The 17,500-nt window shown below is 46.2% G+C and overlaps 1 protein-coding gene across 1 annotated transcript in view; it reads left to right on the top strand.

Annotated features, from left to right (window-relative positions):
* Positions 1–17,500, top strand: part of raph1a (Ras association (RalGDS/AF-6) and pleckstrin homology domains 1a) — a 163,154-nt gene that overhangs the window by 117,709 nt on the left and 27,945 nt on the right. Inside the window, 1 exon segment of the mRNA XM_042069682.1 lies at positions 13,607–13,684. Within this exon segment, the coding sequence (XP_041925616.1) occupies positions 13,607–13,684 (78 nt within the window).

Here is a 17,500-nt window from a genome sequence, read left to right as displayed (position 1 = left end):
AGTTAGCACGAATGCAGCCAATCAGGATCGAAGACTGAACACAGACAAAGTTTAGGATTCTCACTGAGGCAGACGGTAGACTGGGCTTTAGCTGTACGGAGCTATTTTTCGAAGGTAAGGAAGGTAGCCTACATTGCTGAAGTTGCAATGAATCACAATCATCTACACTGAAGTTACAAAAACACCACTTTGTAAGCTATTGTCTCTTTGATCCGGATCAATAAGTAACTTCCTTCATTTAGCAAATTCCCGATTGATGCACGTTACTGTTTACTAGTTAGCCTACAAACTCGGGTGCTGCGTGTCGGGAGTTCTCTGCCTCCGCCTCGTTCGTTAATTGTGAATAACGGGACACCACGGCGGACATAGTACAGACAAGTCCTAAATTATGCGATAGCGAACGTCAAAAAGTCTAATTGCTCCTTTTTGAAACGGACTGTCAGAAAAGACAACATGCACCCAGGGCCAGCCGTAATTTAATCCGACCTGAACTAAATCGCGTCCTGAGCTTTAGGCTCTCAAAAGTGTAGCTTGTAGTCTACACATGGACACAAATTGCATACTTAAATAGCCTAAGAACTATTTTAAAACTGTTTTGTTAAACTATTCAACCGTAACACTTGCCATCACCCATACGCATGCACCTCTTCCTCTCCCTCTCTCGTGCACTCACACACACGATGGCAATTAGCATCCTCTTTGTGACAGGTCCCTTAACAAGCACATAGCCCATTGTGTAGGCCTAGTCTATGAAAATAATTGCTATCACTTAGCTCTTGGATTAACATGATACACAGGATTTACACTTGCAAGTGATGCAAGTTGATAGACAATTGTGTATCAAAAGAAGAAAGAAAAGTTTGCATAATTAAATGCTTTTGAATTAATTTTTTGCAGCATATCGCCTTTACTACCTACCCCCCTTTTTGACGACTGACATATCGGTTTTACATATCGGTTATCGGCCTCCTGTTTTGGTAATAATTATGACCGCCGGTCATATAGGTTTAGTCGGATTTTTTTTTTTTTTTTCTTTTTCGCATGCCCAAATTTCCGTCAATGATTCCCGGGACACTGAAAGACCGGGGTACACGCAACTTGGTGGGCATGTAACCCCACATGGATAGCATGGAACCATCGTTTTTCGTTTTGATCTGTAGCCCCCCCGATGGACTGGACCCCCCAAAAGGAGGGTAGGGCAGACACAGTTTTCTGTGAATATCTCGAAAACCGTAGGGTTTAGGAGGACCTTTTTTTTTTTGTATGTGGATCTCAAGGGGCCATGTCAACCCATTCCATAACCACTCATTTCATGTATAGCGCCACCTAGTTAAACACAAAAAAGTAAAAATGAGGTGTTGTAATTGAAGTTATCTGTGACCTAACATAGTCAAAACTGCACGAAATTGGAAGTGTAGGATCATTATGACACCCTCTGAATGCACGCCAAGTTTTTGTGGAATTCCGTTCATGGGGGGCCACACAATAAATTAATTTATGTTACTATACACCAACTGGCCTGTAGGTGGCCGGAGACAGTTTTCTGTGAATATCTCGAGAACCGTAGGGCCTAGGAGGTCCCCCTTTTTTATGTATGTTGGTCTTAAGGGGGCATGTGAACCCATCCCATTACCACTTATTTCATGTATAGCGCCACCTAGTTAAAAATTAAAAAGCAAAAAAATTAGGTGTTTTCATCACAATATCTCTGGCTGACAAGGTCAAAACTGCACGAAATTAAAAGTGTAGGATCATTATGACACCCTCCGAATGCATGCCAAGTTTTGTGTACTTTCGTTCATGGGGGGCCTTACAATAAAATAATTTATGTGTACATTTAGTGACGTATACCAACAAGGATATCCGGGACACTGAAAGACCGGGGTACACAAAACTTGGTGGGCATGTACCCCCACATGGATAGCATGGAACCGTCATTTTTCGTTTTGATCTGTAGCCCCCCTCCCCCCCCCCGCTGGACTGGACCCCCCGAAAGGAGGGTAGGGCAGACACAGTTCTCTGTGAATATCTTGAGAAACCATTTTTTTCCGTATGTTTGCCTCCAGGGGTCATGTTAACCCATTTCATGTGCACACATGTGCACAAACAGATACACACACACACACACATACATTCACAGTAATCATACGTATGACACATACTCACACAGTAGACATATATAAGCTTGCATGCACAGGCACATACACAGGCACACACACAAGCACGCACACACACACACACACACACACACACACACACACACACACACACATAACATAAACATAACACAAACAATCAAGAATTTCTCAGAATTATGAACAGGCAAGATGGAGGTGGGGTTGTATAAAATGAATTTTACATGTGAAATCTATGAACTAATCATGTTTTGGTACTTGTTGTCTAGCAGATACCAGTGAGAATTGAGTGTGGATAATGCAATTTAGTGAGACAGTTAGAATCATATAGGCCTTTCAGCGTGATTTCTTTTTGTGGAAAAAATGTGCTGGACTGTGCGGCGGTCATATTTTGTACCGCTCTGCGGTACATCTAGTTGATATCGGTATCGGCCCTGGAAAAACCATATCGGTCAATCCCTACTCCAGGGCTTAGAGTGTTCAGGCACTGTGCCTGACCTCAGGCATGGGCTGGGCTGTTTTGGAATTGAAAATGGGCAATATGCCTACAGGCCAATATGACATATTATTAACTTCAGGCACGGACATTTTCTTAGCTTTAAGCCCTGTGGAACTCCATTCTCTCTGTCCACCCCTGCTGTTTAGTGACCCTTCTGGACATAGTGACCTCAGCATCGTCATCTATCAGGACTCCGGCACATCTGGTCTAGATGCAGTGAGGGGCCAGCCTAGCCCTGCTCTAGATGCAGTGAGGGGCCAGCCTAGTCCTGGGGCTTTTCTCAATACAAAGTACGTTAAAGAACGGTCTCCCGTTCTTGAAAGTTGGAACTTGAAAATTTAAGATGGTAAGTCCAGACTCTGGAGAACGCGAGGACACAGGACGCTCAATTTGCAGCTCGAGAGTCTAGTCATTTACCTATTCTATTGGTCTACCCAGTATTTCTGACATTTACAATAACATATATAATTCACCAGCTTGTTTAAGTTTGTTTCTCATTGCAATTTTTTTTAAATTAAATATTAATTAGAATATATTCACTTGCCGATGGCAGGAACAACGATTGAAGTTCGCAGTTTACAGTAAGTGACAGTTATGATTAACGTTAGTTGTGAAGCCTGTAGCCTACCGTTTATAGCCTAAACATGGATCGGATTATAGCAGCAATTATGATAGGTAGGCCTATTATGTATCAATGCTGCCATTTCTCTAATGTGAGTGTCACGGCTGAGCTGACGTAATGCATTGTAGAATCTTCAAGCCACCAAGTCACCACCCGATGCATCCTTGATAAAACCAACGGTTCGAGAACACTTCCGGGAATGTTATGCGTTCTTGAATAAATGCGAACTTGTGAATTGGAACAGTACTTCGGCGGTGATTGATGACGTTTCAGAACGATTTTCAAGTTCATGAGAACACAAGTATAGAAAAGAACGCATATTGAGAAAAGTCCCTGCTCTAGATGCAGTGAGGGGCCAGCCTCGTCTGAGCATGATCTGTCCAGTTCTGGTGATGATCTTTCTGGTTCCGGTGATGATCTGTCGGGTTCCGGTGATGATCTGTCTGGTTCCGGTGATGATGTGGGCTAGGGCCAGCTCCAGTGTCAGGCATTTGCTGTGACTTGGGGTTGTGTTGAGAGAGTTCTGTGACAGAGTGACTCTCGTGTGTGTGTGTGCGTGTGCATGCGTGTGTGTCTGTGTGTGTCTGTGTGTGTCCGTGTGTGTGTGTGCGTGTGCGTGTGTGTTACGGACTGAACCTCAATCCGCAACATAAATGAGACAGAACAGCTGAAGGGCTCGAATCTAGGGGTCTTTAATATAAAAATAGAATTTACAGTAACTAAGAATAAATAATTGTCAGTTCAAAGTCCGAGTTAATGGCGTCCGTGAGAAGCAGGGACCGTGCAGCTCAGTCGGCGAGAGCAGGAACAAAGGCGTGGGTTGGACCATCTAGCTCAGGCATGCGCACAAGCATCCTCTCCACCTGTGCACAGGTATGTTTTATAGGCCCACAGCCAGATCTCAGGACATGGGCTGGCCCAGAGATAATTAGCAGGGGCACGCTCTGAACGAAGTTTGTGGCCATAGCTACCAACAGGGGGAGCCAAGCCAGAGTTACTATCGGGTGACCACCAAGTACAGGGGATGCGTAACACTCCCACCCCAAAATGGTGGCTTGTCACCATAAGCGTAGCTCTGTAATTAACATTAGCCTTACAGCAACGGTATGCCATAAATGAGCTTAGACTAGAAGAACTAAGAAATAGTAAAGCTGTACTGAGGTCATGGGAAGGAACACAGTACAACAAAAATGGGCTTTTTCACCACTAGGTTAGCCAAAGACAACTATTTCAATGGCAGTTTCCATATAAACACTTACCATTATCACTATTACCAACTTAAGACAGAGAAAAAAAACACATCACACACACATACACGAGCAGGTACACTAACATGTACACGCACAAACATCCAAACCAATAGGCTTTTTATTTAACCACGTGACTATCTGGATTAATTTTAATTTAGGCTACAGGCCACACTGCCTGTGAGACAAGTTACCAGTAACAACGAAAACTACCAGATCCTTTAAGTGAGAAAATCACGAATCCTAGGGCTAGGAAAATAAATTGTATAGCAATTACTACACCCTATCTATCGTCTATCAGTGCTGAACTTTAAGAGTTAAACTAAGTGATTGCTTAAGGTGTAACGAAACAGTGTTTGAAATTTGAAATTTAAGATTGGCGCTGTTAATTATTACACCTAGATAACGCATCGGCCAATACATTATCTTTCCCGCGCACGTGGACAATTTAAAGTGGGAACGGCTGCAAGATTAAACTCCACCGCATTAGCCGTTGATTCGAGTTATACATGCGGTTGAGGAACTTAAGTGGGTCGTGGTCAGTGTAGACCAAGATGGGATGAGGTGACCCACCCAAGTAAACTTCAAAATGTTGGATGGCCAAAACGAGGGACAACGTCTCCTTTTCGATAGTGGAATATCTACGTTGGGCCATGGTGAACTTTTTAGAGAAGTACGAGACGGGGTGGTCTATGTCATCAGCACCACGTTGCAAAAGGACAGCTCCGGCTCCGAAATCGCTCGCGTCCACGGATAAACTGAAAGGCCCACTATAATCGGGGGCAGCGAGAACAGGACTGGAGAGCAAGAGACATTTTCGAATGCTTTCGGACACGTCTCAGACCACACAAACTCAACTTTGGGACTAAGCAGGTCCGTGAGTGGGGCCACAACGGAGGAAAAGTTAACGCAAAAATCACGATAGTAGCCAACCATTCCGAGGAAACGCCGTAGCTCGTGACGGTTAACAGGCACTGGATAGTCTTGGACGGCTGCTACCTTGGCTGTTACGGGGAACACATGGCCACCACCAACCACCCGACCCAAGTACGTGACGGTTGCCTTGCCGAATTCGCACTTGGCCAGATTGAGGGTGAGGTTCGCTTTGGACAGGCGACGGAAAAGCTCTCTAAGCTGTAGCAGATGATTAGTCCACGAATCACTGTACAGAATCAGATCATCCAAATATGCCCCACATCCTGTCATTCCTTTAATGATGATATTAACTAGCCTCTGGAAACAGGCAGGCGCATTGCGCATTCCAAAGGCCATGACGGTATATTGCAGAAATGAGTCGGGGGTGACAAAGGCAGAAATCTTTTTGGCTCGTTCCGTAAGCTGGACCTGCCAGTAACCTTCAGGAGATCCAGCTTAGTCACGAACTTCGCTGAGCCAACACGGTCAACAGTCATCCATTCGGGGCAGTGGATAACTGTCCGGAATGGTGACTGCATTAACACGCCTATAATCCGTGCAAAAACAGTATGACTGATCACTTTTAAGGACTAATAAACATGGAGAACTCCACGGACTTGAACTATGTTCAGCGATGTTGTTGGAGAGCATATATTCAATCTCTTTTTTGAAAATCGCACGTTTTAGTGGATGGACCCTGTATGGATGCTGCTTAATTGGAGAAGCCGTACCAACATCGATATCATGCTGTAATACCGAGGTGATGGTCGGGACATCTCCTGTAAGCTCGGGGAAATCATGAATCAAAGCAACAATGTCGACTCTTTCTGTGTCTGATAAGTGTGGCAACTGACTCTCTAAAACAGCCAACATCTCAGAATTTTTTAAGCGACCCTCGATTATTGAACGTGAGGGGGCCGCGATGCTGTCTTCATTCGCGGTCAGCGCAGCTAGAAGGGTAGCAGAATCGTTAGGCTGGTCGTTAGTCACGAGCAAAATCTGGCTTTAGCATATTAACATGGCAGACCCGAGTGTGCTGCCGCCTGTCGGGAGTGGAAATGACATCATTGAGATCGGACAGCTTTTCTTTAACCGTGTACGGCCCACTGTTCCTGGCCTGGAAGACAGCACCAGGCACAGGGAGCAGTACAAGTACTTTGTCGCCAGGCACGAACGAACGTGCTCGGGCCTTGCAATCATACCAGGTTTTCATTTTAGCCTGCGCACTTAGGAGGTTTTGTCGGGCGAGTTCACGAGCCCTTTGTAGTCTGGAACGAAAATCACTCACAAATTGCACAACACTACGAGAGCTGGGTGCACTCAACCACTGTTCCTTTAGGACCGTTAACGGAGTGCGTATGTTGTGAGAAAACACCAGTTCAGCAGGGCTGAATCCAAGAGACTCCTGCACCACCTCTCGTGATGCAAAAAGTAGCCAAGGCACAGCATCCTCCCAGTCCCCCCCCCCCACTTCAAGGCAATAGGCACGCAACATCGTTTTGAACGACTGGTGATGGCGTTCTAAAGCGCTACAGCATAGTTTTGAACAACTGGTGATGGCGTTCTAAAGCGCCTTGGGACTCCGGGTGGAACGCGCTGGAGGTACAGTGCTGAACATGGAGTGACTTCATGACCTGGGAAAACATTTTTGCTGTGAAATTACTTCCCTTGTCACTCTGAATTATCCTAGGTAATCCAACAAACGAGAAGAACTTTAATAGCCCTAGTCACGGATCGTGTTGTAATTTTCCTCAGAGGAATAGCCTCCGGAAAACGTGTGGCAGTACACATAACAGTGACTAGGTATATATAGCCGCTCCGCGACCGCGGTAGCGGGCCCACACAATCAATGATGACATGTTCAAAGGGGTCGCCGATAGCAGGTATTGGTTGTAATGGTGCTGGCGTAATCGTCTGATTCGGTTTGCCACCCACCTGACAGACATGGCACGATTTGCAATACCTGGCAACGTCACGTTTCAAACCTGGCCAGAAAAAGTGCTGGAGTATGCGATTATAGGTTTTTGTGACGCCCATATGACCAGCGAGACAATCATGCGCAACACTGAGTATCTTTGAGCGGTACTCAGCGAGACCATCATGCGCAACACTGAGTATCTTTGAGCGGTACTCAGCGAGACCATCATGCGCAACACTGAGTATCTTTGAGCGGTACTCAGCGAGACCATCATGCGCAACACTGAGTATCTTTGAGCGGTATTCAGCGAGACCATCATGCTCAACACTGAGTATCTTTGAGCGGTACTCAGCGAGACCATCATGCGCAACACTGAGTATCTTTGAGCGGTACTCAGCGAGACCATCATGCGCAACACTGAGTATCGTTGAGCGGTACTCAGTTGGAATCACTATTTGATAAACATCGCCCCACTCTTCACCACTGCGCGGTCTCCACATTCTCATTAGAACACCGTCCCTGATGAAGAACGTGCGCGGTGCGGACGCATCGTTAGGGTCGGATAATGCAACCGGAAAACAAGCAGCAAGAGTGGAATCAGATTTTTGTGACATTAATTTTTCACGTGACAATGAAAAATCAGCAGTCTCATTCTTAACAGGCTAGATGGGTGTGTGAGTGATGGGCTTTAATAGGCTGTGCACTGGTGTTAGGTTTGACTTCAGGAATAGCCCGTTGCAGTGGCTCGAAAAGTCGAAAAGTGTGTGCGTGCGTGTGTGTGTGCGTGTGTGTGTGTGTGTGTGTGTGTGTGTGTGTGTGTGTGTGCGTGTGTGTCTGTCCTAAGTCGGTTAAGCTATTATCTTGGCTCTGGGTGAGAAGCCCAAGCTTATTAGCCTCGTAGGTAGAGGCCTTGGAGAGGGCATGGGGGGACTCACGGGTGTGTGTGTGTGTGTGTCTCTGTGTCTGTCTTTGTGGTGTGTGTGTCTGTGTGTGTGGTGTGTGTGTGTATGTGTGTGTGTGTCTGTGTCTGTGTGGTATGTGTGTGTGTTATATGCGTGTCTGTGTTGTGTGTGTTGATGGTTTATGCAGGGTCACCACGCAGAATGGATTAGATACGAGCGGTCTTGATCAGGAGACTTCAGAGCAGAGGTGTGTGTGAGTGTGTGTGCGTGTGTGTGTGGTTTGTGTGTGTTAGGCGTTTAATTCAGAGTGTGTATGGGGCAGACGTAAACGTTGATTTGCTGTTGTCAAGGACATGGCAGCAGGAGCGGACTGTGTTGTAGTCTGTAGTAGATTTAGTGTGCTGGGTGTCCCCCTGCTAAGCTGTGTGTGTGTGGGTCAGTGTGTGTTGTCTGATCAAAGTCAAAGTCAAAGTCAAAGTCTGCTTTATTGTCAATTTCTTCACATGTCAAGACATACAAAGAGATCGAAATTGTGTTTCCTACTATCCCACGGCGGAGACAAGACATATTTTACCAATTAGGTCCACAGACAAACATAACATTCAAGTAAACATTATAAAAAGTAAAAATAAGAAGGCACATACAATGAAGAAATAAGAGCAGCAAAATTTGGTAGCAATTGTGCATACAGTAGACAGTCAATATAATAGTGCAAAAGTCAGGCCAATAAATGGCTGAGGTAGTTTTGTTTGACCTAAGTATGCAAGTGGCATAGTGGTGCAAGTTATGTAAGAGCAGCAGAAGTGTGTTCAGAAGTGTTCAGGACAACAGGACAACAACAACAAGTTGCAAGTGTGCAAGTGTACAAGTGGAGTAGTGCAAGGCAGCCATTTTGGGTCTAAAAGTCCAGGATGTTATGTAGCTGAGGGTGGAGGGGGGAGAGGAGGGAGAGAGTTCAGCATCCTTACAGCTTGGTGTATGAAGCTGTTGGTGAGTCTGGTGGTGCGGGAGCGCAGGCTTCTGTACCTCTTCCCAGAGGGCAGTAGATCAAACAAATTGTGAGCGGGGTGACTTGCATCACTCACAATTTTGGTCGCCTTGCGGGTGAGGTGGGAGGTGTAAATGTCCTTCAGGGAGGGCAGTGAAGCACCAATGATCCTTCCAGTTGTGTTCACTATGCGCTGCAGGGCTTTCCTGTTGTATTCAGTGCAGCTTCCACCCCACACAGCAATACAGCTGGAGAGGATGCTCTCAATGGTGCCTCGGTGCCTCGGTGCCTGATTGAGGTCAGTGTGTGTGTGTGTTTCTGTGTTAGTGTGTCGCCCGATTGCGCACTAAGTGGTCTTGGGGTTTAGAATGAAGTGATGGATTTTGCTTGGGTAAGCCCCTCACAACAAGTGTGTGTGTGTGTGTGTGTGTGTGTGTGAAGAGAGAGAAAGAAAAGCCCCCCCTGGTTATTGTGAGGGTAAGTGGTGATTGCATGGGGCTAGATGGGTGTGTGAGTGATGGGCTTTAATAGGCTGTGCTGATCTGATTGGATCTTGAGACCCAGCCTGTAATCCTCTTTGGACTCAGACACTCAGTGCGGCCATCGTATGGCTTTCCCCACCAGCTTCACCACCACCATCACCATCATCTTCACCATCACCATCATCTTCACCATCACCATCACTATCATCTTCACCATCACCATCATCTTCACCATCACCATCATCATCATCTTCATCATCCCCATCATCCTCGCGACATCCAGAACCTCCCCACTGGTGTGGATTTAGAGTGGAGTGGATTTGAGCCTTTCAGGAATGAGGATGATGATGGTGCTGAAGATGATGATGATCATGATTTTAGTGAAGAGGATTATAGCTGGTGCGGAACTCATGTGTTTTTTAATCTACACTTATCGTCTCAATTTATTGAGCTTATGCTTTTGCCAGATGTAAATCAGTGGAAATGATGACATATCAGAGTTAATCAGTCTGGGTGCTGTTTGGTTATGGAACCCATTAGTGGGTAGCTGCGCCAGAGAGGGTTAAAGCGGGGTATCAAGGATCTTTGGTTGCGCGCTCTAGGGGTTGTGTCTTGTGTGTGTTTTGTTTGGTTGAGCTGCTTTCTATAGTGTGTGTTTGTGTGTCTGTCGCTGGACTTCATCATCAAAACTCGTGTGTGTGGCTGTGTGTGTGTGTGTGTGTATGTGTGGCTGTGTGTGTACACTCACTACGCTCTCCTCCTGAATACACCCTGAGGGTCAACACCTGTTGTGTACTGTGTGTGTGTGTGTGTGTGTGTGTGTGTGGATGGGTAAGTGTTGTCTTTCCCTGTAGAGAATAGATAGTGTTGGTGAAGTTATCTTTGTCCTCCTTTTGGCCAATTTCTTTGCAAGCATGTTAATTTTTGATGAAGCAATCACACGTGTTTCTCTGGTGATGAAGGATGCTCCTCTTCCTCAGTGGCTAACGATCCAGAGAGGTGTCATAACATGGAAAAAAAGTGCTGTTAAACTGCAGTGGTGTTAAAACTGCTGACGTTTCGTGGGGTGTTCACAGAAAACACAAACACACACTCACACACACACACACTCTCACTCACTCACACACACACACACACACACACACACACACACACACACACACACACACACACACACACACTCTCACTCACACACACACACACACACACAAACACACACACACACACGTCTCCTAAGGTGCACACACACACACGAGCAGTCCCAGACTGTTGTATTGTCTGTGTGTGTGTATTGTGAGCATATGTGTGCGTTTGTGGTGTTACTGTGCTTACATATTATATGTATCTATAACATATGAATCCTTCTCCTGCACCCTCCTGCAGTGTTTCTGTGTTAGTGTAACTCTGAGGTGTGTGTGTGTGCACGTGTGTGTGTATGTGTGTGTGTGTGTGTGTGTGTGGGCGTGCGTGCATGTGTGTGTGTGTGTGTATCTGAGCTCCGTCTCGAAGGAATCACCCATTAGCATGCATTTGCCCTACTTCCCTTACTCTTATGAGTCAGAGTACTGCATCACGCCTCTGTGTGTGTGTGTGTGTTAGAGTGAGAGAAAAAGAAGAAGTCTGTGTGTGTGTGTGTGTGTGTGTGTGTGTCTGTGTGTTGTGTCTGTCTGTGTGTGTGTGTTACTTCCCAGACAGAGTAAAGGAGAGGAGAGCATGAATGAGTATTTCTGTTCACCGTAGAATATGGGTCAGTAGTGTGTGAAGACCAGTTTCTGTGTGTGTGTGTGTGTGTGTGTGTGTGTGTGTGTGTGTGTGTGTGTTTTAAATCACTGCTCTCTGTCTCCTGCTAGCTGAGAGTGTTAGCCCTATGGCTTCCTTTAGCATATCACAGTGGTGTGATTCTGCACATAATCCATGCTTAGCTTCCTTAAGTATGGCCAAATCTCACCAGCCTTTATTAATTAATATCCCCCTTTTATATATAAGCGATTTTGTGTGTGTGTGTGTCCTGCAGAGAAAGATGCGGGAGGCCTTTAAGAGGCTTGGGACTTCTAATGCTCTCACACCTCTCATCTCTTCAGCATTGGTTGTTATTTCATGTTATTTCAGAGGTTACCCATATTACTGCATCCTATAAACCAAGACCATAATCGCTCACCCAATCACCCACCATCTCTCTCTCTCTCTCTCTCTCTCTCTCTCTGTGTGTGTGTGTGTGTGTGTGTGTGTGTGCAGACTGTTTCCATCCTAGATTGTTGCCTGATTGGATGCAATAATGTGTATGCCCTCTGAGGTCCAGAGAGAGAGAGAGAGAGAGAGGATTAGGCTGAGTGACTCGGCACGTTTCCAACACAACAACCCTACAGCTGTTACACTGAGGGAGCGAGGGGAGGGCTCATCTTTCTCTGTGTGTGTGTGTGTGTGTGGAGCCTGGTACACCCCCTCCCTCTCTCTCTCTCCCTCTCCCTCTCCCTCCCTCTCCCTCCCTTTCTCCTCCCTCTTTCTCTGGCATGCGACTATTCAGAGGCTTCAGACAAACTCACACAGAGAGAGACAGAGAGAGCATAGCTCGGTCAGTTGGTCAGTCAGGCGGTCAGTGTCCCTCCTTCTTCCTCAGTCTATTCTCCTCTTCTTCACCAATGCTGCGACGGACGTGGACAGAGTTATTCTGGATGATGGACCATATGGATTCTGGATTTTGTGTGTGTGTTGCCCTTACGCACAGATCGGTCTGCGTGTGTGTGTGAGTGTGTGAAGTGGCATCAGTGAGGCGACTGATTGGTGCTCTCTGCTGACCTGAGCCTGGACATAAGAGTGATTTCCTTCCAGTGTTTGGGTCAAGACTGCAGCGTGGACACGGCTGGACATAAGAGTGATCTCCTTCCAGTGTTTGGGTCAAGACTGCAGCGTGGACACGGCTGTTTATGGTCGTCCACCGCATCAGATCTGGACTAGAGTAGTTCAGGAGACAAGTCTGTGTTTTGTTAGTCTCCTCAGAAGACTAGGACTGCAGGCATCCGTGGGGCTCTTGACGCTGGGGTCTACCTGCTGGACTAAGCCTCTCAGCCTTCGGTAGTCCACTGTGACCAGCGGACACCAGCGTCCACCAGCTGTGTGGAGAGGGGCAGGGTTTGGGACGTCCAGTGGAGCTGTGTGGAGAGGGGCAGGGTTTAGCTTCTGTGAGGACTGAGACGGCAGAGCTTGGGTTCTGTTGAGGAGACTGCCTGCGCTGTTGAGTTCTCTCAGCATGGCAACGCTTTGCATTGGAGTGTGTGTGTGTGTGTGTGTGCAGAATAATCTGAGTTTCTGTTAGGAGGGTGCGTGTACAGTGTGTGTGTGTGTGTGCGTTCATTCATTGAGGAATCTGTGTATGTGTGTGTGTGAGTGAGGACGATGGGGAGATAATGGAGTGAGAGAGAGAAAAGAGAGAGAGAATGTTGCTGCTGCCGCGTCCTGCTCGTAGTGAGTCCGAGCTCCATTAGTGCGTTGGCCCTTTAACCAGTCCACACTTACACAGCTGTTTAATAAGGGACACCGCCACCATGTCGTCCTGCTTTCGAGGCCAGGTAAGTGTGTGTGTGTGTGTGTGTGTGTGTGTGTGTGTGTCTTTGTGTGTGTCTTTGTTTGGAGGATGTGTAGGAAAAGGGAGCCCAACTGTCCAAATGTTTCACTTGTGTGTCCAAATATTTGTGTGTGTGTGTGTGTGTTGCTGTGGTGTTGGTGTTTGTTTTTAAATACATGGATAACAGGTCTAACTGTGTGTGTGTGTGTATGGGAGAGCCTGTCCAAATATTTCACCTGTGGGTTGTGTGTGTTGCTATGGTGAGTGAGTGTGTTTTACTTACCTATGTAGCAGATCTAACTTTGCGTGTGTGTGTGTGTGTGTGTGTGTGTGTAGGAGGAGCAGGCTGCCAAACTGAAAGCAGAGAAGATAAGAGTTGCCTTGGAGAAGATCAAGGAAGCCCAGGTCAAAAAGGTGAGTGTCATCTCACCTGAGTGTGACTGCGTTGGCGCATGTAAGCAGAGCCTGTGTGTGTGTGTGTGTCTGTGTGTGTGTGTGTTTGCACCTAACACACACTGACATGCCCCCACACACATGACAGCATTCATTATTTCACCCTCCTCTTAACCTGACCTGATCTCTGGCTGTCTACCAATGCTACTGGAACCCCAGGACTTCCTCTTCCTCATGCATAGTACCATAGATATCTCTCTAATGTACATTGTCACATACCATAGATATCGCTCTAATGCATACAAGTCGTACCACATCAATTTTACAATATTATATAGATATGCTATCAACGGCATAGCCAATTTTACAATATTATATAGATATGCTATCAACGGCATAGCCAATTTTACAATATTATATAGATATGCTGTCTACTTCATATCCAACTTTACTTAACGTAGAAGTGCTAAAAGTGCATACTGCTCTTGATTAATGGATACTGCATTTATGATATGCACTTTCTTTCATTCATCATAGTGCATACTGAAGTGCTAAAAGTGCATACTGCATTCATGATGCCTGTACTATGTCTAATGCTGCTGCTGCTGCAGAAAGACTGCAGAAGTAGGTCAATGCTGCAGCATGAATACGGCCCCCTCATGAAACTCACACTGGATACACACACACACACACACACACACACACACACACACACACACACACACACACACAGCTAGGGTTCATTGTCAGCAGATTTACAGGAGTCTGTGCTTCTGCATCAACCATAAAATTAGCCTCTGTGTGTGTGTGTGTGTGTGTGTGTGCTGGGGATTTTAAGTACACTTGCAAGGTGCATGTGTGTTGGATGAGCGACCAGCCAAAGTGCATGTGTGTGTGTGTGTGTGAGTGAGTGTGCATGTGAAAGTGTATATCCCATTATGTGGTTAACTGGAGAACTGAACACCAGTCAGGCAAACATCAGCCAAGTGCTTCTCCCTAGTGTGTCCTGTTTCACGTGTGTGTTCGACGTGTGTGTTACTGGGTCTGTGGAGCAGTGTGTGTCCTGGGTTATGTCCGAACGGCACATTTCAAACACCGTCGTCATAGACAACCCAGATGGAGACAAACAGTCAGCACAAACACCACCACACCGTGCGTGCGTGCATTCCAACTGCGTGGGTGTTTTTGTTTGTGGGTGTTTTTGTTTGTTCCCTCCTGCTTGTCTGTCTCTCTCTCTCTCTCTGTTTTTATAGAGATACAGTAGAGGATACAGCAGTGCGTGTGTGTGTGTGTGTGTTGTGTGTGTGTGTGTGTGTGTTGTGTGTGTGTGTGTGTTGTGTGTGTTGTGTGTGTGTGTGTGTTGTGTGTTGTGTGTTGTGTGTGTGTGTGTGTGTGTGTGTGTGTGTGTGTGCTCTTGGGTAAAAGGGTTTGCGGGGGGTCTGGAGTCGTCTCCCTGTTGACTGGCGTGACGGTGCAGAAGCTAAAAGAGGCGTCGCGTCGCATGTGCTCTGACCTCAATTACTCAAAAGAAACCGCTGGCACACATTCTATAATCTACAGGACGCATGAGGGCTCTGCACTGATGCACATTTACAGTGTGTGTGTGTGTGTGTGTGTGTGTGTGTGTGTGTGTGTGTGTTACTTTTTTACAAGTTAATTTGTGTGTGTGTGTCTAATGTCAATGTATAGTATGTGTGTATGTGTCTGTTACTTACATGCACGTTAATGTGTGTGTGTGTGTGTGTGTGTGTGTGTGTGTGTGTGTGTGTGTGTGTGTAATACCTTCATGTGAGCTCCATGTGCAGGTTTCTTGCATGTAAGAGTGTGTGAGTGTGTGTGTGCCTAATACTCTCATGTGAGCTCCCTGAGTCTTTCACTGTTGAGGTCTCGTGTGTGTGTGTGTGTGTGTGTGTGTGTGTGTGTGTGTGTGTGTGTGTGTGTGGTTTATCAGTGAAAGTATCTCAGTAGGGGACTATGATTATAGGTTTAATCCAGGTCTACCGTGAGCTGCTACACTCTCCTCTCCTCTCCTCTCCTCTCCTCTCCTCTCACCTCCTCTCACCTCCTCTCCTCTCCTCTCCTCTCACCTCCTCTCCTCTCCTCTCCTCTCCTCTCGTCCCTTCTTTTCTGATGTACTCTCCTCTTCTCTTCTCACTTCTTTCTCATCTTTAACTCGTCAGCTTTTTATCATTCTCAAAGTCACTCTGAAAGTGATCCCCAACAGTGTCGTTCTTCATGTGGTTATTGTTTATGTGTGGATGTCGCCATCCGTACGCTAGAACGCTATTGTGTTGCCGTTATCGCTCTTGATGTGAACGGCCCTTTAGACCTGTAGACTTCAGATCCGCTTAGACCTGTCACTTCCTCTTCCTGTCATTCTCTCTTCCTGTGGTGAGGATAAATCGTCCAGTCACGAGGGTGGACGTGCTCTCCACGCTAATCTGGCCACCCATCTGCCCATCTGGCCCTCTGGCTAAATCCATGGATCCAAACTTTCACTGTCGTTCGTCTCCATCTCTCTCTTACTTCTCTCTCTTTCTCTATCACTCTACCTGACTACTTTTATTTCTCTCTCTCTCTCGCTCCTAATTAAACTCAGCTCAATTAGATTCAAATAAGTTCAGTTCAAATTCCGAAGCTTTTCTGGCATGATTTTTAGAAGTAGTTATATGTAGTTAGTGCTGTCAGATGAGACTACTACTGACTGACTAACCCAGTACACCACTCACCCCTCTGTGCTGTCAATACAAAACAAAACAATTTTTGATACAAATCAAAAATATTGATTCATTCAGCATTAGTGTATAGTACGTTAGATAGACAAGCCATATAGATAACTGTGTAGATAGATGCTGTGGTCTATACAGGACTGCGTGTGATTTGTTCGGCATTAGTGTACAGTATGTTAGATAGGCACTCTGTATAGTGAACTGTATAGACAGATACACAGTTGGATGGAGATGTAGCTGGTTGGATTGAGAGGAAGAGATGAACACATAGGTAGCCTGAGACAGAACAGCACTGGACTATTTTATCATTTATTGCAGATTATTGCAGTTGATGTTATCCCAGGTTTTAACCCTTTTTTAATCTAGCCAGGGCAGGGGCCACCTCCTCTCCCCTTCCCCAGCACGTGGCTCCTCTGGGTGGGGATGAGAGGGTGGACATGGCCCTCCAGAGATGGGTCTTAGAGGAGGAATATCCCCCGGACTTCTGGGGATGTGTAGTGCAAGTAATTGAATATGGATTGGAATGTCTCTGGTTGTTTCCTTTGGATTGGATTTTGTGTGTGTGTGTGTGTGTGTGTGTGTGTGTGTGTGTGTGTGTGTGTGTGTGTGTGTGTGTGTGTGTGTGTGTGTGGTGTAAATGTAGGTCAGGCTGAGCTATTGAGTCTCTGGGACTGATTGGTGATTGTAGGCTCGTGCAAATCACGATTGGTGCAGCTGTTTGGGTGTGTGTGCGTGTGTGTGTGTGTGTGTGTTTATGTGAAGTAGCTTTTGGCCCAATGCACTTGCCGCCTGATGCCTGATGCTGCATTAACAGCTAGAGTGGCCGGCCGATTTGGGAAAAGATAAATATATGGGATAGTGGCGTGTGTGTGTGTGTTTGTGCATGCGCATGTTAATGCTGAAGTGGTTTGCATGTGACAGGATGAGACGAATGGCAGTCAATCACTTAGAGTGTCTGTCTCCTTCTCTGTTTTTTATATTGTCAGTATTTTTTTCTTTATTTCTTTCTCTTTCTCTCTTTCTCGCTCTCTCGCTCTCTCGCTCTCTCGCTCTGTGTGTGTTTTAGTCCTTCAGTCTGTCTGTCATTGTGTTTCCAGCTCCAGCAGTG

This window comes from Alosa sapidissima, chromosome 2 (genome assembly GCF_018492685.1).
Source record: "Alosa sapidissima isolate fAloSap1 chromosome 2, fAloSap1.pri, whole genome shotgun sequence".
NCBI classification, from domain to species: Eukaryota; Metazoa; Chordata; class Actinopteri; order Clupeiformes; family Clupeidae; genus Alosa; species Alosa sapidissima.
Note: the sequence above shows the minus strand (reverse complement) of the source record. Positions and strands in the feature narration are given on the sequence as shown.